We start from the raw sequence: 22,500 nt of genomic DNA, 5'->3' as shown, positions 1-22,500 counted from the left end.
ATTTCAGAAGAAAACAATCTCAGAGAGAGAGAGAGAGAGAGAGAGACGATAACTGTCCCATTGTATACACACACACACACACACACACCTCAGGACACAGGACAGAAATAACAACCCACAGAGCATACGGATACATGCTGACTCTCACGCACTGTGAAACCTGGATTCAGACTCAACACACAAACAGCTGAAATGCTGAGGTGGGTCTGCTCAATAGGTTTTCTCAGAGAGTGTGTAATGACTCTATCTAACATTAAGAGCCTGTGGATGAGGAGGAGGAGGAGGAGGAGGGTAAGAAAAATGAACTGAAAGCCGTCTTTCCCAGGACAGGCTCCAACACAGACTATCTGGCAGCCCCGACTCCTCCCTGGAATTATCATGATAATGACCTGCAATTTTCCCTTTTCTCATAATACCTGTTAATTGCACTCCCAGGTCAAGAGCAGGGTTAAGGAAATAAAAGAGGACATTTTAGCCAGAGTTTCTCTGCGTAGGTTTTTATTAGTTGTAATCACAAGTGATTTAATAAAACAGGTGGAGAGGCATGCAACAGGTCTCCCAGAGAGGATGGAGGGAGGCAGCGCACACACACACACACACACACACACACACACACACACACACACACACACACACACACACACACACACACACACACACACACACACACACACACACACACGCACACGCGCACACACACACACAGGAGCAGTCACTGTGACATTAAGTTGTTGAACATAAAAGATTTTCTTTATTTCACTGACAGTAAGATCTTTCATCTGCTGAGTACCACAGTGAATGATCTCCTGCTCTGTATGATAATGTAGGAGTACCACAGTGAATGATCTCCTGCTCTGTATGATAATGTAGGAGTACCACAGTGAATGATCTCCTGCTCTGTATGATAATGTAGGAGTGCCACAGTGAATGATCTCCTGCTCTGTATGATAATGTAGGAGTACCACAGTGAATGATCTCCTGCTCTGTATGATAATGTAGGAGTGCCACAGTGAATGATCTCCTGCTCTGTATGATAATGTGGGAGTACCACAGTGAATGATCTCCTGCTCTGTATGATAATGTAGGAGTACCACAGTGAATGATCTCCTGCTCTGTATGATAATGTGGGAGTACCACAGTGAATGATCTCCTGCTCTGTATGATAATGTAGGAGTACCACAGTGAATGATCTCCTGCTCTGTATGATAATGTAGGAGTACCACAGTGAATGATCTCCTGCTCTGTATGATAATGTAGGAGTACCAGAGTGAATGATCTCCTGCTCTGTATGATAATGTAGGAGTACCAGAGTGAATGATCTCCTGCTCTGTATGATAATGTAGGAGTACCACAGTGAATGATCTCCTGCTCTGTATGATAATGTAGGAGTACCAGAGTGAATGATCTCCTGCTCTGTATGATAATGTAGGAGTACCAGAGTGAATGATCTCCTGCTCTGTATGATAATGTAGGAGTACCAGAGGGAATGATCTCCTGCTCTGTATGATAATGTAGGAGTACCAGAGTGAATGATCTCCTGCTCTGTATGATAATGTAGGAGTACCAGAGTGAATGATCTCCTGCTCTGTATGATAATGTAGGAGTACCAGAGGGAATGATCTCCTGCTCTGTATGATAATGTAGGAGTACCAGAGTGAATGATCTCCTGCTCTGTATGATAATGTAGGAGTACCAGAGTGAATGATCTCCTGCTCTGTATGATAATGTGGGAGTACCACAGTGAATGATCTCCTGCTCTGTATGATAATGTAGGCGTACCAGAGTGAATGATCTCCTGCTCTGTATGATAATGTAGGAGTACCAGAGTGAATGATCTCCTGCTCTGTATGATAATGTAGTAGTACCACAGTGAATGATCTCCTGCTCTGTATGATAATGTAGGAGTACCACAGTGAATGATCTCCTGCTCTGTATGATAATGTAGGAGTACCACAGTGAATGATCTCCTGCTCTGTATGATAATGTAGTAGTACCACAGTGAATGATCTCCTGCTCTGTATGATAATGTAGTAGTACCTTAGTGAATGATCTCCTGCTCTGTATGATAATGTAGGAGTACCAGAGGGAATTACGAACGTTTTTTTTTTTAACTTTTATTTAACCAGGAAGGGCTCATTGAGATTGAAAATCTCTTTTTCAAGAGCGTCCTGGCCAAGATGGGCAGCACCAAGTCATTACTACAATTACAGACAAACAACATGACAAACTACAAGTAATCTAACTTCATTTCTCAATCATGACCACATCCATTTATTACTATATTACCTGAGTATCACTTCACTTTCTTTCATTCATTCCGTTTTTCAGACGATGCTTTGTGTTTTCTCTCTGGGATTAAGTATGCAAGGCCTCATAAATGTACAGTTGGCTGTGTTTCTGAATGGTCCTGTATGTAATGAGGGTGATATGCCATCCGTCTGACGTAAGGCTGAATGGCACACTTTTAGAGATATGATTGGAGGTAATTGCGTTTTAATGTCCAGGAGGCCTTGTTTCCATTGTGATTCTATTTTCCACAGTCAACATCTGGTGAGAGCAAAATGCTAGCATGTGGTTCCACTACATTTTGTATTTATATCCTAAATACTTCAGTCAACATGGTGGCAGGTAGCGGACTTGCCGAGCCAAAGTGAGAGTTTATTGTCGCCGTTACAATTTGCTGTTAAGTGACATCATGTCAAAACACGTTCTCGCCCACTGGCCCGACCACTCACATTTGTTTTTTCTTGTCTCGTTCAATTTGCAGGGAAAAATAATATTTGTTGAATGCCACAGGCTCAGACAATGTTATGAGTGGTCGTTACGGACTGAGAGATGTGTGTGTGAAATGGAGATGCCTGCTTGTTTTTGCTGGCTGGTTGAAGGGGGGGGGGGGGGGTAAGAGGATCCCCTCTGGTTCTCCGCTATGACCAGGCCACACACACCCAGACTCCTGAAGCCCCAGCCACACCACCACTCCTGTAGTTCCAGACAGAGCCCCAATCCCAGCTCCAGCTACCAGACCGCTGAAGAACCAGCCAGCCAGCAGATCTTATGGCCCTGGCCCCAGCCCTTATTCCCAATCCCCAATCGTATGCCCTAGATGCCCTGAAGCCCCAGCCAGCCATCCAGCCCTATAGGACCTATGTCTGCAGCTGCAGTAACTGTCCTGGCCCCTACCTCCCTCTATCTGCCCTGGGCCACAGCCACCAGCCCCCTGAAACCTAAACCAGCCAGTCGGCTCTGATCCTGACTGACGTGTGTTGAGCAGAGGGCTGAGGTCTCTCCTACTGCAGCAGTAACCGTCCTGGCCCCTGCCCCACTCTATCGTGGCTCCAGCGCATGTTGAAAGGCCCTGGAAGATATCGCTTGACTCTCGTTCGCTCTCAGAAATGCACGCTCGCCTCCTATATACCATGAGGCAATCCAGATTGTCCCCTATCCCCCACAAGCCCCTCTCTCTTTCCTCTTTTTTTTCTCAAAGTTGAGTGAATATGTGAAGTGTGAGCCATTTGTCATCACGTACTTAATACTGCAACCCTGTCTCGCTCTGCATGTGTTTTTTATACGTCCGTTCACGGAGACTCGGAGAGAGAATATAACTAACAGTCTGATATGGATGAATATTTCTCCTCATCACACCACGGAGATTAAGCTACAATAACGATCAGAAACATTTATGTGTTCAAAATATAGTAATAGTGGTCGGAGCAGAGGTTCCCATATGGAGCTGATCAGGGGGGGGGGGGGGGGGGAGACTGAGGATCACCTTACTTACTGATGAGTAATTGACCGCCGAGCCCAAACCTAAAAGCTCTGCTGATTCCACCAGGACGATTCCACATCACTAACTTCTCCAACAGAGGGAGGGAGGCTCGCTCGCTTCTTATAAGTAATGCCTATTTTTAGACCTCCACCCCGAGTCGGAAGACTCTTAGGGAGGCGAGGGGCGAAAAGCGAAACAAAATACACACAAAAAGAGACACTTCCTTATGTTTCCCTCCTCTTGGGCTAACTAAGCTATCTATTTCGTGAGAATGGCGAGGTTTAGCCAGTCACTTGATGGTTAAGTGGTGGCCCCTCTACTTACTAGCGTTGCTCATTCATCAGGCTTTGTGATTGTCCAACATCAATCATAACCCTTAAGTCCTCCTGCCTGTCTAGGTGTGTCCCAAATGGCACCCTACTCCCTATACAGTGCATTACATTTGACCAGAGGCCATAGGGTCCTGGTTGAAGGTAGTGCACTATATAGGGAATAGGGTGCCATTTGGGATGCAACCTAGGCCTATGTCTGTCTGACTGTTCGTCAGTCTTTGGCTGGCCTGCGTTCAGGTAACCCCCGGGCACCACCGTTTCCCTGGCTCTAGTTAAACTCTCCTTGGCTCGTCCGCAACTGGAGTCTCCCAAATGGCTTCCATGTGCCAGCGAGTGCTGATGGGTCTGTGTTAACGAACAGAGCAGCCATACTCAGGTTAGCAGCTTCAGGAGAGGCCCCATGCAGGCTAGTGCTAGTGAATCTTTCCCAACTGTATGTGTTTGTGTGTGTACGTGTATGCGCTTGTATGCACCCATCCCAGTGTTTGAAGCCAGAGCTTCTTTTGGTTCAGGGCTGTTTATATATTTGCTCATTAGGAGCTATGCATCAGTGCTGTCGATGAGAGTTAACAACAGAGATCAGCAGAACAGGGAGGTTGGGGAGGTAGGGTTAAGGTGACCATTGGGTTACAACATTTATCCCAAAACTCCTCTGTACCGTGTAGGGGCCTCGACCTCTCCTAGTACTTCCAAAGCAGGTCAGGTCTGTTAGCTAGCTTACAGAAAAGCTCCAATTGGCCCGGGAGAATAGGGAAGGAAGTGTACCAGCCTCTCCATGTAGCACACAGCTCGTTGAGGCCCTGGAACGATGTAGCGAGGACGGGTGGGAGGTAAGGAGGGGGGACGTGTGGACTGCCGAGGGGGAGGGGTGGGAGGTAAGGAGGGGGGACGTGTGGACTGCCGTGGGAGAGGGGGAGGGGTGGGAGGTAAGGAGGGGGGACGTGTGGACTGCTGTGGGAGAGGGGGAGGGGTGGGAGGTAAGGAGGGAGGACGTGTGGACTGCTGTGGGAGAGGGGGAGGGGTGGGAGGTAAGGAGGGGGGACGTGTGGACTGCCGTGGGAGAGGGGGAGGGGTGGGAGGTAAGGAGGGAGGACGTGTGGACTGCCGTGGGAGAGGGGGAGGGGTGGGAGGTAAGGAGGGGGGACGTGTGGACTGCTGTGGGAGAGGGGGAGGGGTGGGAGGTAAGGAGGGGGGACGTGTGGACTGCCGTGGGAGAGGGGGAGGGGTGGGAGGTAAGGAGGGGGGACGTGTGGACTGCCGAGGGGGAGGGGTGGGAGGTAAGGAGGGGGGACGTGTGGACTGCCGTGGGAGAGGGGGAGGGGTGGGAGGTAAGGAGGGGGGACGTGTGGACTGCTGTGGGAGAGGGGGAGGGGTGGGAGGTAAGGAGGGAGGACGTGTGGACTGCTGTGGGAGAGGGGGAGGGGTGGGAGGTAAGGAGGGGGGACGTGTGGACTGCTGTGGGAGAGGGGGAGGGGTGGGAGGTAAGGAGGGAGGACGTGTGGACTGCTGTGGGAGAGGGGAGGTGGTCATTAACTCTTAAAGGATCAGAGAGAGGGTCAAAGAGAGTACTATAGGGGAAGTGCTCATTAGTTCAACAGCTCGGTGTTAGTTGATGTGAACAAGTCCTCACTAATATCTTCCTCCTGGAGAGGACCTATCCCCTCTTTAGAAGTCTCCCCCAGTCTCACCCTCCATTCCTCCCCCCACTTTCTCTCTTTTTATCTCTCCCTCTCTCTTACTCCCTCTCCCTCTTTCCTCCTCTCCTAATGGGCCTCACCCTGCTGGCCCCTGTTGGGTGGTTGCTTGGCTGTCTAACCCCCCTCAGTAGTCTGTCTGATGACTTGGCTGATGACTGCACTACTCTTATCAAGGAGAGCTCGTTTTCCTACCGTGTCTCAGCTGAGTTCACAATGAGGTGATCCAGGAATCAAATGCATTCCTCCCTCCGTCTCCGTCTCTCTCTCTCTCTCTCTATCCTTCCCTCCCCTCTTGGCGTAGCTCGAGCCTGGATCGGGATCGGCCCGTCACAACTGCAGGGTAGTGGGTCAAGTTCCACTTCTAGAATTACTGTTCTAGACTAGTCTGACGTCTAGTACGACAGATGATTAGGGAAGGAGTGGTAATGACAAAGAACAGATGAAGCTTATTCACTTCTTTCTTCATTTACCCTTCAGCCAGCCACGAGCCTTCCTCCCTCCTTATCGATGAAACCTAATAAAAACATCCATCACAGTCCTGGCCCCCAGCCAACAACACACTGACAAAAACATCCATCACAGTCCTGGCCCCCAGACAACAACACACTGACAAAAACATCCATCACAGTCCTGGCCCCCAGACAACAACACACTGACAAAAACATCCATCACAGTCCTGGCCCCCAGACAACAACACACTGACAAAAACATCCATCACAGTCCTGGCCCCCAGACAACAACACACTGACAAAAACATCCATCACAGTCCTGGCCCCCAGACAACAACACACTGACAAAACATCCATCACAGTCCTGGCCCCCAGCCAACAACACACTGACAAAAACATCCATCACAGTCCTGGCCCCCAGACATCAACACACTGACAACAACATCCATCACAGTCCTGGCCCCCAGACAACAACACACTGACAAAAACATCCATCACAGTCCTGGCCCCCAGACAACAACACACTGACAAAAACATCCATCACAGTCCTGGCCCCCAGCCAACAACACACTGACAAAACATCCATCACAGTCCTGGCCCCCAGACAACACACTGACAAAAACATCCATCACAGTCCTGGCCCCCAGCCAACAACACACTGACAAAACATCCATCACAGTCCTGGCCCCCAGACAACAACACACTGACAAAAACATCCATCACAGTCCTGGCCCCCAGACAACAACACACTGACAAAAACATCCATCACAGTCCTGGCCCCCAGACAACAACACACTGACAAAAACATCCATCACAGTCCTGGCCCCCAGACAACAACACACTGACAAAAACATCCATCACAGTCCTGGCTCCCAGCAAACAACACACTGACAAAAACATCCATCACAGTCCTGGCCCCCAGACAACAACACACTGACAAAAACATCCATCACAGTCCTGGCCCCCAGACAACAACACACTGACAAAAACATCCATCACAGTCCTGGCCCCCAGACAACAACACACTGACAAAAACATCCATCACAGTCCTGGCCCCCAGACAACAACACACTGACAAAAACATCCATCACAGTCCTGGCCCCCAGACAACAACACACTGACAAAAACATCCATCACAGTCCTGGCCCCCAGACAACAACACACTGACAAAAACATCCATCACAGTCCTGGCCCCCAGACAACAACACACTGACAAAAACATCCATCACAGTCCTGGCCCCCAGACAACAACACACTGACAAAAACATCCATCACAGTCCTGGCCCCCAGACAACAACGCACTGACAAAACATCCATCACAGTCCTGGCCCCCAGACAACAACACACTGACAAAACATCCATCACAGTCCTGGCCCCCAGACAACAACGCACTGACAAAACATCCATCACAGTCCTGGCCCCCAGACAACAACACACTGACAAAAACATCCATCACAGTCCTGGCCCCCAGACAACAACACACTGACAAAAACATCCATCACAGTCCTGGCCCCCAGACAACAACACACTGACAAAAACATCCATCACAGTCCTGGCCCCCAGACAACAACACACTGACAAAACATCCATCACAGTCCTGGCCCCCAGACAACAACACACTGACAAAAACATCCATCACAGTCCTGGCCCCCAGACAACAACACACTGACAAAAACATCCATCACAGTCCTGGCCCCCAGACAACAACACACTGACAAAAACATCCATCACAGTCCTGGCCCCCAGACAACAACACACTGACAAAAACATCCATCACAGTCCTGGCCCCCAGACAACAACACACTGACAAAAACATCCATCACAGTCCTGGCCCCCAGACAACAACACACTGACAAAACATCCATCACAGTCCTGGCCCCCAGCCAACAACACACTGACAAAAACATCCATCACAGTCCTGGCCCCCAGACATCAACACACTGACAACAACATCCATCACAGTCCTGGCCCCCAGACAACAACACACTGACAAAAACATCCATCACAGTCCTGGCCCCCAGACAACAACACACTGACAAAAACATCCATCACAGTCCTGGCCCCCAGCCAACAACACACTGACAAAAACATCAATCACAGTCCTGGCCCCCAGCCAACAACACACTGACAAAACATCCATCACAGTCCTGGCCCCCAGACAACACACTGACAAAAACATCCATCACAGTCCTGGCCCCCAGCCAACAACACACTGACAAAACATCCATCACAGTCCTGGCCCCCAGACAACAACACACTGACAAAAACATCCATCACAGTCCTGGCCCCCAGACAACAACACACTGACAAAAACATCCATCACAGTCCTGGCCCCCAGACAACAACACACTGACAAAAACATCCATCACAGTCCTGGCCCCCAGACAACAACACACTGACAAAAACATCCATCACAGTCCTGGCCCCCAGACAACAACACACTGACAAAAACATCCATCACAGTCCTGGCCCCCAGACATCAACACACTGACAACAACATCCATCACAGTCCTGGCCCCCAGACAACAACACACTGACAAAAACATCCATCACAGTCCTGGCCCCCAGACAACAACACACTGACAAAAACATCCATCACAGTCCTGGCCCCCAGACATCAACACACTGACAACAACATCCATCACAGTCCTGGCCCCCAGACAACAACACACTGACAAAAACATCCATCACAGTCCTGGCCCCCAGACAACAACACACTGACAAAAACATCCATCACAGTCCTGGCCCCCAGACAACAACACACTGACAAAAACATCCATCACAGTCCTGGCCCCCAGACAACAACACACTGACAAAAACATCCATCACAGTCCTGGCCCCCAGCCAACAACACACTGACAAAAACATCCATCACAGTCCTGGCCCCCAGACATCAACACACTGACAACAACATCCATCACAGTCCTGGCCCCCAGACAACAACACACTGACAAAAACATCCATCACAGTCCTGGCCCCCAGACAACAACACACTGACAAAAACATCCATCACAGTCCTGGCCCCCAGACAACAACACACTGACAAAAACATCCATCACAGTCCTGGCCCCCAGACAACAACACACTGACAAAAACATCCATCACAGTCCTGGCCCCCAGACAACAACACACTGACAAAAACATCCATCACAGTCCTGGCCCCCAGCCAACAACACACTGACAAAACATCCATCACAGTCCTGGCCCCCAGACAACACACTGACAAAAACATCCATCACAGTCCTGGCCCCCAGCCAACAACACACTGACAAAACATCCATCACAGTCCTGGCCCCCAGACAACAACACACTGACAAAAACATCCATCACAGTCCTGGCCCCCAGACAACAACACACTGACAAAAACATCCATCACAGTCCTGGCCCCCAGCAAACAACACACTGACAAAAACATCCATCACAGTCCTGGCCCCCAGACAACAACACACTGACAAAAACATCCATCACAGTCCTGGCCCCCAGACAACAACACACTGACAAAAACATCCATCACAGTCCTGGCCCCCAGACAACAACACACTGACAAAAACATCCATCACAGTCCTGGCCCCCAGACAACAACACACTGACAAAACATCCATCACAGTCCTGGCCCCCAGACAACAACACACTGACAAAACATCCATCACAGTCCTGGCCCCCAGCCAACAACACACTGACAAAAACATCCATCACAGTCCTGGCCCCCAGACATCAACACACTGACAACAACATCCATCACAGTCCTGGCCCCCAGACAACAACACACTGACAAAAACATCCATCACAGTCCTGGCCCCCAGACAACAACACACTGACAAAACATCCATCACAGTCCTGGCCCCCAGACAACAACACACTGACAAAAACATCCATCACAGTCCTGGCCCCCAGACAACAACACACTGACAAAAACATCCATCACAGTCCTGGCCCCCAGACAACAACACACTGACAAAAACATCCATCACAGTCCTGGCCCCCAGACAACAACACACTGACAAAAACATCCATCACAGTCCTGGCCCCCAGACAACAACACACTGACAAAAACATCCATCACAGTCCTGGCCCCCAGCCAACAACACACTGACAAAACATCCATCACAGTCCTGGCCCCCAGACAACACACTGACAAAAACATCCATCACAGTCCTGGCCCCCAGCCAACAACACACTGACAAAACATCCATCACAGTCCTGGCCCCCAGACAACAACACACTGACAAAAACATCCATCACAGTCCTGGCCCCCAGACAACAACACACTGACAAAAACATCCATCACAGTCCTGGCCCCCAGCAAACAACACACTGACAAAAACATCCATCACAGTCCTGGCCCCCAGACAACAACACACTGACAAAAACATCCATCACAGTCCTGGCCCCCAGACAACAACACACTGACAAAAACATCCATCACAGTCCTGGCCCCCAGACAACAACACACTGACAAAAACATCCATCACAGTCCTGGCCCCCAGACAACAACACACTGACAAAACATCCATCACAGTCCTGGCCCCCAGACAACAACACACTGACAAAACATCCATCACAGTCCTGGCCCCCAGCCAACAACACACTGACAAAAACATCCATCACAGTCCTGGCCCCCAGCCAACAACACACTGACAAAACATCCATCACAGTCCTGGCCCCCAGACAACACACTGACAAAAACATCCATCACAGTCCTGGCCCCCAGACAACAACACACTGACAAAAACATCCATCACAGTCCTGGCCCCCAGACAACAACACACTGACAAAAACATCCATCACAGTCCTGGCCCCCAGACAACAACACACTGACAAAAACATCCATCACAGTCCTGGCCCCCAGACAACAACACACTGACAAAACATCCATCACAGTCCTGGCCCCCAGACAACAACACACTGACAAAACATCCATCACAGTCCTGGCCCCCAGACAACAACACACTGACAAAACATCCATCACAGTCCTGGCCCCCAGACAACAACACACTGACAAAAACATCCATCACAGTCCTGGCCCCCAGACAACAACACACTGACAAAAACATCCATCACAGTCCTGGCCCCCAGACAACAACACACTGACAAAACATCCATCACAGTCCTGGCCCCCAGACAACAACGCACTGACAAAAACATCCATAACAGTCCTGGCCCCCAGACAACAACACACTGACAAAAACATCCATCACAGTCCTGGCCCCCAGACAACACACTGACAAAAACATCCATCACAGTCCTGGCCCCCAGACAACAACACACTGACAAAAACATCCATCACAGTCCTGGCCCCCAGACAACAACACACTGACAAAAACATCCATCACAGTCCTGGCCCCCAGCCAACAACACACTGACAAAAACATCAATCACAGTCCTGGCCCCCAGACAACACACTGACAAAAACATCCATCACAGTCCTGGCCCCCAGCCAACAACACACTGACAAAACATCCATCACAGTCCTGGCCCCCAGACAACAACACACTGACAAAAACATCCATCACAGTCCTGGCCCCCAGACAACAACACACTGACAAAACATCCATCACAGTCCTGGCCCCCAGACAACAACACACTGACAAAAACATCCATCACAGTCCTGGCCCCCAGCCAACAACACACTGACAAAACATCCATCACAGTCCTGGCCCCCAGACAACACACTGACAAAAACATCCATCACAGTCCTGGCCCCCAGCCAACAACACACTGACAAAACATCCATCACAGTCCTGGCCCCCAGACAACAACACACTGACAAAAACATCCATCACAGTCCTGGCCCCCAGACAACAACACACTGACAAAAACATCCATCACAGTCCTGGCCCCCAGCAAACAACACACTGACAAAAACATCCATCACAGTCCTGGCCCCCAGACAACAACACACTGACAAAAACATCCATCACAGTCCTGGCCCCCAGACAACAACACACTGACAAAAACATCCATCACAGTCCTGGCCCCCAGACAACAACACACTGACAAAAACATCCATCACAGTCCTGGCCCCCAGACAACAACACACTGACAAAACATCCATCACAGTCCTGGCCCCCAGACAACAACACACTGACAAAACATCCATCACAGTCCTGGCCCCCAGCCAACAACACACTGACAAAAACATCCATCACAGTCCTGGCCCCCAGCCAACAACACACTGACAAAACATCCATCACAGTCCTGGCCCCCAGACAACACACTGACAAAAACATCCATCACAGTCCTGGCCCCCAGACAACAACACACTGACAAAAACATCCATCACAGTCCTGGCCCCCAGACAACAACACACTGACAAAAACATCCATCACAGTCCTGGCCCCCAGACAACAACACACTGACAAAAACATCCATCACAGTCCTGGCCCCCAGACAACAACACACTGACAAAACATCCATCACAGTCCTGGCCCCCAGACAACAACACACTGACAAAACATCCATCACAGTCCTGGCCCCCAGACAACAACACACTGACAAAACATCCATCACAGTCCTGGCCCCCAGACAACAACACACTGACAAAAACATCCATCACAGTCCTGGCCCCCAGACAACAACACACTGACAAAAACATCCATCACAGTCCTGGCCCCCAGACAACAACACACTGACAAAACATCCATCACAGTCCTGGCCCCCAGACAACAACGCACTGACAAAAACATCCATAACAGTCCTGGCCCCCAGACAACAACACACTGACAAAAACATCCATCACAGTCCTGGCCCCCAGACAACACACTGACAAAAACATCCATCACAGTCCTGGCCCCCAGACAACAACACACTGACAAAAACATCCATCACAGTCCTGGCCCCCAGACAACAACACACTGACAAAAACATCCATCACAGTCCTGGCCCCCAGCCAACAACACACTGACAAAAACATCAATCACAGTCCTGGCCCCCAGACAACACACTGACAAAAACATCCATCACAGTCCTGGCCCCCAGCCAACAACACACTGACAAAACATCCATCACAGTCCTGGCCCCCAGACAACAACACACTGACAAAAACATCCATCACAGTCCTGGCCCCCAGACAACAACACACTGACAAAAACATCCATCACAGTCCTGACCCCCAGACAACAACACACTGACAAAAACATCCATCACAGTCCTGGCCCCCAGCAAACAACACACTGACAAAAACATCCATCACAGTCCTGGCCCCCAGACAACAACACACTGACAAAACATCCATCACAGTCCTGGCCCCCAGACAACAACACACTGACAAAACATCCATCACAGTCCTGGCCCCCAGACAACAACACACTGACAAAACATCCATCACAGTCCTGGCCCCCAGACAACAACACACTGACAAAAACATCCATCACAGTCCTGGCCCCCAGACAACAACACACTGACAAAAACATCCATCACAGTCCTGGCCCCCAGACAACAACACACTGACAAAAACATCCATCACAGTCCTGGCCCCCAGACAACAACACACTGACAAAACATCCATCACAGTCCTGGCCCCCAGACAACAACACACTGACAAAACATCCATCACAGTCCTGGCCCCCAGACAACAACACACTGACAAAACATCCCAACTGGATGAAAAACGGAGAGCTGCCACCCTCCGCCCCCTACGGTCTGGACACTGCTCTGAGAAATGACACAGACCTGTATCTCTCTCTGTCTCTCTCTGTTTTCCCTTCGCTCTCCATTTCTCATTCTCTCTCTGTCTCTCTGTCTGGTGCCCCCTCCCTCCCTCCCTCCTCATCTCTCTCCCTCCCTCCCTCCCTCCCTCCCTCCCTCTCCTATTGCATCATGTTTCAGCTGTTTATAGTCTAAGTGAGGGGTTAGCTGTGACCTTGACACCAGGGTTTGACAGTGTGCTGCCCTCTCCACCCCTCCTCTGATTTCCTCCTACCAAAACCTCTCTGGTTACCATAATTGGACTATTTGATTAAATGGAAAAGCTGTGAAGATCTCTGGCCCGAGGAGCGTCTTGTCCCCATGTTAAAGGAAGGGCCTCTGCTCTTTCCATCAAGACCAGCCGCCATCTCGTCTTCTTAACTCAACGTCACACAGAGGAAAGGACCTTGAGGACAGTCTTATTGGGGGAGAAAAACCATTTAGGAGTAGAAACCAGGGATCTCTCCGCGCTTCTCGTCAGCCATGGCCTGTTGGACCTGTGGAGGTACTATGTTTAGGTAGGTCGCCCAAGAAAAATGAAACGGAAAGACGTTTGTTTGGCCATCGCCTCGTCATTGACGTAGGCTAGTTGTCCTGAGGGCCCCTGGCTAGGCCCTGGTGGCAGCTGGTTAGAACAACCCGGCAGTTCGTTTGACAGTTAGACAGTTTGAAACGAAGCACAGTCCACACCGTGGAGAAAAAGGAGCCTCTTCTTTCACAGAAACAATAACAGTCATGAAGATGATGTGAATAACAGGTAGAGACGAGAGGAGCGAGGGATGACGCCTTGCTAGTTCTTAACTATGTGCCTAGACTACACCCCGTCTGGCGCGGTCCGGTCGGAGAGGCCATGGCTGGCGGTGATGACACTCCGTGCTGTGGTCAGATTCGAAAAAGGTTTCGCCGTCTCTCGTCTCGCTGTGTGCCAGCGTCCGTCCACCATCCAGCACTCTGCCGATAAGTTTCTTGTGGAAGGGCGGGGCGGGTTGCCTGTTGGCACACCCTGGACCCATTGTCTCTGGCTGGCTGAAGAGAGGGAAGACCTGGTAAACGCATCACTAGCTGCACCGAAACCTCATCCCTTCTATCCTCTATATCCTGTCTGTATGTCTCTCCCCCTGCCCTCTGGGTCCTGGTCTCAGCTATGGGGCAGTAAAGACGACAGTGAAAACACAGGGTGGAGAGGGAGGGAGGGAGGGAGAGAGAGAGGGAGAGAGGGAGAGAGAGACTACTACTACTACAGGGCTGAAGGTTAGCTATCTGATTGGGCCTCACTTTTCTTTCAGTCAGGGGCTGGTCCAGACAGACACAGTCCCAGGGTGTACTGTTCAGCCTGTGCTATGGCATTCGTGTCAACCCGTAAGGGATTCACCCCAGTGGTTGATTGAAGTGGGGTTTGATTGGAAATCATAGAGGTGTAGTAGGTTGGAAGAGATGGTTGACCAGAACATGTCTGTTGGTATTTCTGGATATTGGTACACGTGTAACACCATATGACGGCCTCCCGAGTGGCGCAGTGGTCTAAGGCATTGCATCACAGGGCTAGCTGTGCCACTAGAGATTCTGGGTTCGAGTCCAGGCTCTGTCGCAGCCGGCCGCGACCGGGAGACCCATGAGGCGGCGCACAGTTGGCCCAGCGTCGTCCGGGTTAGGGGAGGGTTTGGCCGGCAGGGATGTCCTTGTCCCATTGCGCTCTAGCAACATCTGTGGCGGGCCAGGCACAGTGCACGCTGACCAGGTCGCCAGGTGTACGGTGTTTCCTACAACACATTGGTGCGGCTGGCTTCCGGGTTGGATGTGCATTGTGTCAAGAAGCAGTGCAGCATGGTTGGGTTGTGTTTCGGAGGACTCATGGCTCTCGACCTTCGCCTCTCCCGAGTCCGTACGGGCGTTGTAGCGATGAGACAGTTGGATACCACGAAATTGGGGAGAAAAAGGGTTAAATAAAGAAAATATACAAAGAACAACAACAAAAAAGAAACCTTCATATGACTTAGTTCATCTGTTGACCTGTTCCTTGTGTTTGTGACGCAGGGAGCCACAATAAAGCGTGATGAGCACACAGGAGCCATCCTTATCGCCAGGATAATGAGAGGTGGAGCAGCAGACAGAAGTGGTAAGTTATATCTGTCTCGCTCTCTCTCTCTCTCTCTCTCTCTCTCTCTCTCTACCCACCCACTCTCTCTCTCCACCCACCCACTTTCTCTCTCGCTCTCTCTCTCTACCCACTCTCTCTCTCTCTCTCTCTCCACCCACCCTCTCTCTCTCTCTCTCTCTCTCTCTCTCTCTCTCTCTCTCCACCCACCCTCTCTCTCTCTCTCTCTCCACCCACCCTCTCTCTCTCTCTCTCTCTCTCTCTCTCTCTCTCTCTCTCTCTCCACCCACCGTCTCTCTCTCTCTCTCCACCCACCGTCTCTCTCTCTCTCCACCCACCTACTCTCTCTCTCTCTCTCTCTCTCTCTCTCTCTCTCTCTCCACCCCACCCTCTCTCTCTCTCCACCCACCCTCTCTCTCTCTCTCCACTCTCTCTCCACCCTCTCTCTCTCTCCACCCACTCCCACCCACTCTCTCTCTCTCTCCACCCTCTTTCTCTCTCTCTCTCCACCCTCTCTCCACCCACCCTCTCTCTCTCCACCCACTCTCTCTCTCTCCACCCCTCTCTCTCCACCCACCCTCTCTCTCTCCACCCACCCTCTCTCTCTCTCTCCACCCCACCCCTCTCTCTCTCCACCCACCCTCTCTCTCTCTCTCCACTCCACCCCCACTCTCTCTCTCTACCCACCCACTCTCTCTCTCTACCCACCCTCTCTCTCTACCCACCCTCTCTCTCTCCTCCACCCTCTCTCTCTCCTCCACCCACCCACTCTCTCTCTCTCTCCAACCCACCCTCTCTCTCTCTCCACCCACCCTCTCTCTCTCCACCCACCCACTCTCTCTCTCCCACCCACTCCTCTCTCCACCCCCCTCTCTCTCTCTCTCTCCACCCACCCTCTCTCTCTCTCCACCCCCACCCACCCTCTCTCTCTCCACCCACCCACCCTCTCTCTCTCCACCCACCCACCCTCTCCTCTCCCACCCACCCACCCTCTCTCTCTTCCACCCTCTCTCTCTCCTCCCACCCACCCACCCACCCACCCTCTCTCCACCCACCCACCCTCTCTCTCTCTCTCCACCCACCCTCTCTCTCTCTCTCTCTCTCTCCACCCACCCACCCTCTCTCTCTCTCCACCCACCCTCTCTCTCTCTCCACTCACCCACTCTCTCTCTCTCTCTCTCTCTCTCTCTCTCTCTCTCTCTCTCTCTCTCTCTCTCTCTCTCTCTCTCTCTCTCTCTCTCTCTCTCTTTCTCCACCCACCCACCCACCCACCCACCCACCCTCCTCTGTCTGTCTGTCTGTCTGTCTGTCTGTCTGTCTGTCTGTCTGTCTGTCTGTCTGTCTGTCTGTCTGTCTGTCTGTCTGTCTGTCTGTCTGTCTGTCATCCCCCCTGTACTCAGTGTATAATGTAAAGTGTAATGCCCTGTTGTAAAGTGTATTGCTGTACTCAGTGTATAATGTAAAGTGTAATGCCCTGTTGTAAAGTGTATTGCTGTACTCAGTGTATAATGTAAAGTGTAATGCCCTGTTGTAAAGTGTATTGCTGTACTCAGTGTATAATGTAAAGTGTAATGCCCTGGTTGTAAAGTGTATTGCTGTACTCAGTGTATAATGTAAAGTGTAATGCCCTGTTGTAAAGTGTATTGCTGTACTCAGTGTATAATGTAAAGTGTAATGCCCTGGAGAGCAGAGAACAACTAAAGCAATACAACCTCACACCTTCATTATACTCACTTTATACTCACTTTAGTCTGATATTAACTTCCAAAGGATTTCTATTAGTTGGTCTGTATTTTCTATTGTGTGTGTCTATAGCTGTGTTTGTGTGCACTCTGTACAGTGTGTGTTATGTCTCTGTGTCCGTCTTCTCTCTTTTGCTCTCCCCTCCCTCTCTCTCTTCCTCCCTCTCTCTCTTCCTCCCTCTCTCTCCTCCTCTCTCTCCTCTCCTCTCCCTCTCTCTCTTCCTCCCTCTCTCTCTCCTCTCCCTCTCTCTCTCCTCTCCCTCTCTCTCCTCCTCCCTCTCTCTCTCCTCTCCTCTCCCTCTCTCTCTTCCTCCCTCTCTCTCTCCTCTCCCTCTCTCTCTCCTCTCCCTCTCTCTCCTCCTCCCTCTCTCTCCTCCTCCCTCTCTCTCTCTCTCCCTCTCTCTCTTCCTCCCTCTCTCTCTCCTCTCCCTCTCTCTCTCCTCCTCCCTCTCTCTCTCCTCTCCTCTCCCTCTCTCTTCCTCCCTCTCTCTCTCCTCTCCCTCTCTCTCTTCCTCTCCCTCTCTCTCCCCTGTCTTGTCCCTGTCCCAGGTCTGATCCATGTAGGCGACGTGCTGAGGGAAGTGAACGGGGTTCCTGTGGATGACAAGAAGCCGGATGAAATCATCCACATTTCTGGTGTGTGAGCGTGCATGTCTGTGTGTTTTAGTCCATGCTTGTGTCTGTATGTTATCATTGACCTGCTGTTTATAGTTGTGTTTTGGTGCCGGGGGCCCCGCGGCTATAGAGATTTTACAGTCTTGTTTGTAGTGGCAGGACTCTCTCCTCCTAACTCATCCTCACTGGGCGGCCATGTCCCTATGATTCATCTGTGTTGACAGCTAAGCTAAACTCTGGCCAGCTCTGCTGTACCAGCAGGCCCGGGAGCAGGCCTCTGTTTGGGGTATGTTGGTTCACATACTACCCCTGGAAGAGACAGGCAGGGAGGGGTCCCTGTAGGGGGCTTTGTAGTCGCTCCAAACACACACACACACACACACACACACACACACACACACACACACACACACACACACACACACACACACACACACACACACACACACACACACACACACACACACCGCCACAGTCCTCAGATCAGCTCTGGGTAGAGATGGAGCCGGAGAGGAAAGATAGTTTGGAATTGGTAGACTGGGACCTGTTAAAAGCAGTGGTTGCTTTAGGACCAGAATCCTCTTGGCCTCTCTTCCCTCCGCTCCACTCCTCCAGCAGTCATCCTATTCTGATTGTTGAAAGTAAAACTGATCCTCAGGTTAAAGCTTTCTCATTGGATGAGGCTTGTTGGGTTTTGAGTTATTTACAATGAAACTGAATTATCTCCCCCCTCTCTCTCTCCCTCCATCTCTCTCTCTCTCTCTCTCTATCTCTCTTTCTCTCCCACTCTGCTCTTCTCTCCCTCCCTCTCTCTCTCTCCCTCCATCTCATCTCTCTCTCTCTTTCTCTCCCGCTCTGCTCTTCTCTTCTCTCTCTCTCGGTTGTCTGTGTTTCAGTCCCAGTCCCAAGGGGCCATTACGTTTAAATTAATACCAGCCATCAAAGAGGAGACGCCAAGCAAGGAGCCCAAGGTAAGGTCCTGCTGCTGCCGTCCTGCCGTATTCATTATGCTGATTGGGTTACACTGCTCACTGCCTCTAGTGCTGGGCCTTCACAGTATCTCAGAGTGTTGATCTAGGATCAGGCCCCCCATCTTATTCATTATGATTTGAAAGACAAAACTGATCTTAGATCAGTGTTGGGAACCTACTCTGAGAATGTAGTTTAGCAAACTACCAATTACTTCACACTGAAAGAAGTTAAGCTACACTAACTCAACCCCTAAGAAAAATAGAATTCATTTTAACTCGCATTACTTTGAAAAAGTATTTCACTACATGAAAAAACATACCAGATGTACATCTGAAATGTCATTCACTATAAATTGCAAGAACAGATCACTTTGGGGTCATATGTTAACAGAATGTGTGATTTAACCTATTAAACACAAACTGTTTCCAGTGAGAATCAGGTAGATCTCATGCCCCCATCCCCCCCAAAAAGGAAATGATTGCATACATATTTTATTTTTGCAAAAACAATCTAACTGGTGTTGTTCCAGTAGTTCGCTCCACCACAACATGGCAAACCAGTTCATAACTACTGAAAACACTGTCAGCAAGCTACATGTAGTTAGTTCACTACTCCCCACACGGTCAGCAAGCTACATGTAGTTAGTTCACTACTCCCCAACACGGTCAGCAAGCTACATGTAGTTAGTTCACTACTCCCCAACACTGTCAGCAAGCTACATGTAGTTAGTTCACTACTCCCCAACACGGTCACCAAGCTACATGTAGTTAGTTCACTACTCCCCAACACTGTCAGCAAGCTACATGTAGTTAGTTCACTACTCCCCAACACGGTCAGCAAGCTACATGTAGTTAGTTCACTACTCCCCAACACGGTCAGCAAGCTACATGTAGTTAGTTCAACTACTCCCCAACACTGTCAGCAAGCTACATGTAGTTAGTTCACTACTCCCCAACACGGTCAGCAAGCTACATGTAGTTAGTTCACTACTCCCCAACACGGTCAGCAAGCTACATGTAGTTAGTTCACTACTCCCCAACACGGTCAGCAAGCTACATGTAGTTAGTTCACTACTCCCCAACACGGTCAGCAAGCTACATGTAGTTAGTTCACTACTCCCCAACACGGTCAGCAAGCTACATGTAGTTAGTTCACTACTCCCCAACACGGTCAGCAAGCTACATGTAGTTAGTTCACTACTCCCCAACACGGTCAGCAAGCTACATGTAGTTAGTTCACTACTCCCCAACACGGTCAGCAAGCTACATGTAGTTAGTTCACTACTCCCCAACACGGTCAGCAAGCTACATGTAGTTAGTTCACTACTCCCCAACACGGTCAGCAAGCTACATGTAGTTAGTTCACTACTCCCCCAACACGGTCAGCAAGCTACATGTAGTTAGTTCACTACTCCCCAACACTGTCAGCAAGCTACATGTAGTTAGTTCACTACTCCCCAACACGGTCACCAAGCTACATGTAGTTAGTTCACTACTCCCCAACACGGTCACCAAGCTACATGTAGTTAGTTCACTACTCCCCAACACGGTCAGCAAGCTACATGTAGTTAGTTCACTACTCCCCAACACGGTCACCAAGCTACATGTAGTTAGTTCACTACTCCCCAACACGGTCAGCAAGCTACATGTAGTTAGTTCACTACTCCCCAACACGGTCAGCAAGCTACATGTAGTTAGTTCACTACTCCCCAACACGGTCACCAAGCTACATGTAGTTAGTTCACTACTCCCCAACACGGTCAGCAAGCTACATGTAGTTAGTTCACTACTCCCCAACACGGCCAGCAAGCTACATGTAGTTAGTTCACTACTCCCCAACACGGTCACCAAGCTACATGTAGTTAGTTCACTACTCCCCAACACGGTCAGCAAGCTACATGTAGTTAGTTCACTACTCCCCAACACGGTCAGCACTCCTAGTCTTTATGAATATGGTCCCTACACATCCCTCATCAACTCAATGGGAAATCTACTAGGCAGAGGAATGGCTAGATTGAATGGGAGGGTTTTGATAGGATCTTGTGGGTACTATTGTACAATCCATGTTGGATTCCATGGTGTGTTTTTGTTAGTGTCCATTTCCTCCTGTAGGAGTGTGTATCTGACGGGGTCGAGCTGCCCACAGTAACACTTATGTATGTGTTGGTGGGAGTGTGAGATGTGGGTTTGTTCTGTAGGTGTATGTGTACTGTAAATGTAGTTGCTTGTAACGTTAGGTGGGTGTTTTAACTGAAAATCCTCCCGTCTGGCTGTATCCTGTATTCTCCAACTCATAGTTGTGATGTATGGTCGTTCATAGGCATTTATCAATTACAGAGGCGGCGAGGGGAAGTATGTCCCCTAGCTGAGCCTCAGGTCAAAAGACAAGCTGGAATACCATTTGTCAGAACACAGGGTGTGGGTGGGTGGGTGGGTTGGAGGAGGGCTGGGTGTGTGTGTGGGTGGGTGGGAGGGTGTGTGGGTGGGTGGGAGGAGGGCTGGGTGTGTGGGTGGGTGTGTATGGGTGGGTGGGTGGGTGGGTGGGTTGGAGGAGGGCTGGGTGTGTGGGTGGGTGGGAGGGTGTGTGGGTGGGTGGTTGGGAGGAGGGCTGGGTGTGTGGGTGGGTGTGTGTGGGTGGGTGGGTGGGTGGGTTGGAGGAGGGCTGGGTGTGTGTGTGTGGGTGGGTGGGTGGGTGGGTGGGTGGGTGGGTGGGTGGGTGGCTGGGTGTGTGGGTGGGTGGGTGGGTGGGTGGGTGGGTTGGAGGAGGGCTGGGTGTGTGTGTGTGGGTGGGTGGGAGGGTGTGTGGGTGGGTGGGTGGGAGGAGTGGCTGGGTGTGTGTGGGTGGGTGGGTGGGTGGGTTGGAGGAGGGCTGGGTGTGTGTGTGTGGGTGGGTGGGTGGGTGGGTGGGTGGGTGGGTGGAGGGCTGGGTGTGTGGGTGGGTGTGGGTGGGTGGGTGGGTGGGTGGGTGGGTTGGAGGAGGGCTGGGTGGGTGGGTGGGTAGGAGGGCTGGGTGTGTGGGTGGGTGGGTGGGTGGCTGTGTGTGGGTGGCTGGGTGGGTGGCTGGGTTGGAGGAGGGCTGGGTGTGTGGGTGGGTGTGTGTGGGTGGGTGGGTTGGAGGAGGGCTGGGTGTGTGGGTGGGTGTGTGTG

At 50.8% G+C, this 22,500-nt stretch overlaps 1 protein-coding gene across 1 annotated transcript in view; it reads left to right on the top strand.

Moving 5' to 3' along the window:
• The window catches only part of mpp7a (MAGUK p55 scaffold protein 7a), a 331,927-nt gene that overhangs the window by 204,440 nt on the left and 104,987 nt on the right, over positions 1 to 22,500 (top strand). Inside the window, exons 8-10 of the mRNA XM_082965658.1 lie at positions 15,965 to 16,046; positions 18,317 to 18,405; positions 19,279 to 19,353. Coding sequence (XP_082821784.1) covers positions 15,965 to 16,046; positions 18,317 to 18,405; positions 19,279 to 19,353 — 246 coding nt within the window. The remainder of the gene's footprint in view (positions 1 to 15,964; positions 16,047 to 18,316; positions 18,406 to 19,278; positions 19,354 to 22,500) is intronic.

Source organism: Salmo salar, chromosome 19 (assembly GCF_965601325.2).
Source record: "Salmo salar chromosome 19, fSalSal1, whole genome shotgun sequence".
Lineage (NCBI taxonomy): Eukaryota > Metazoa > Chordata > Actinopteri > Salmoniformes > Salmonidae > Salmo > Salmo salar.
This window is presented reverse-complemented; position numbering and strand designations above follow the sequence as displayed.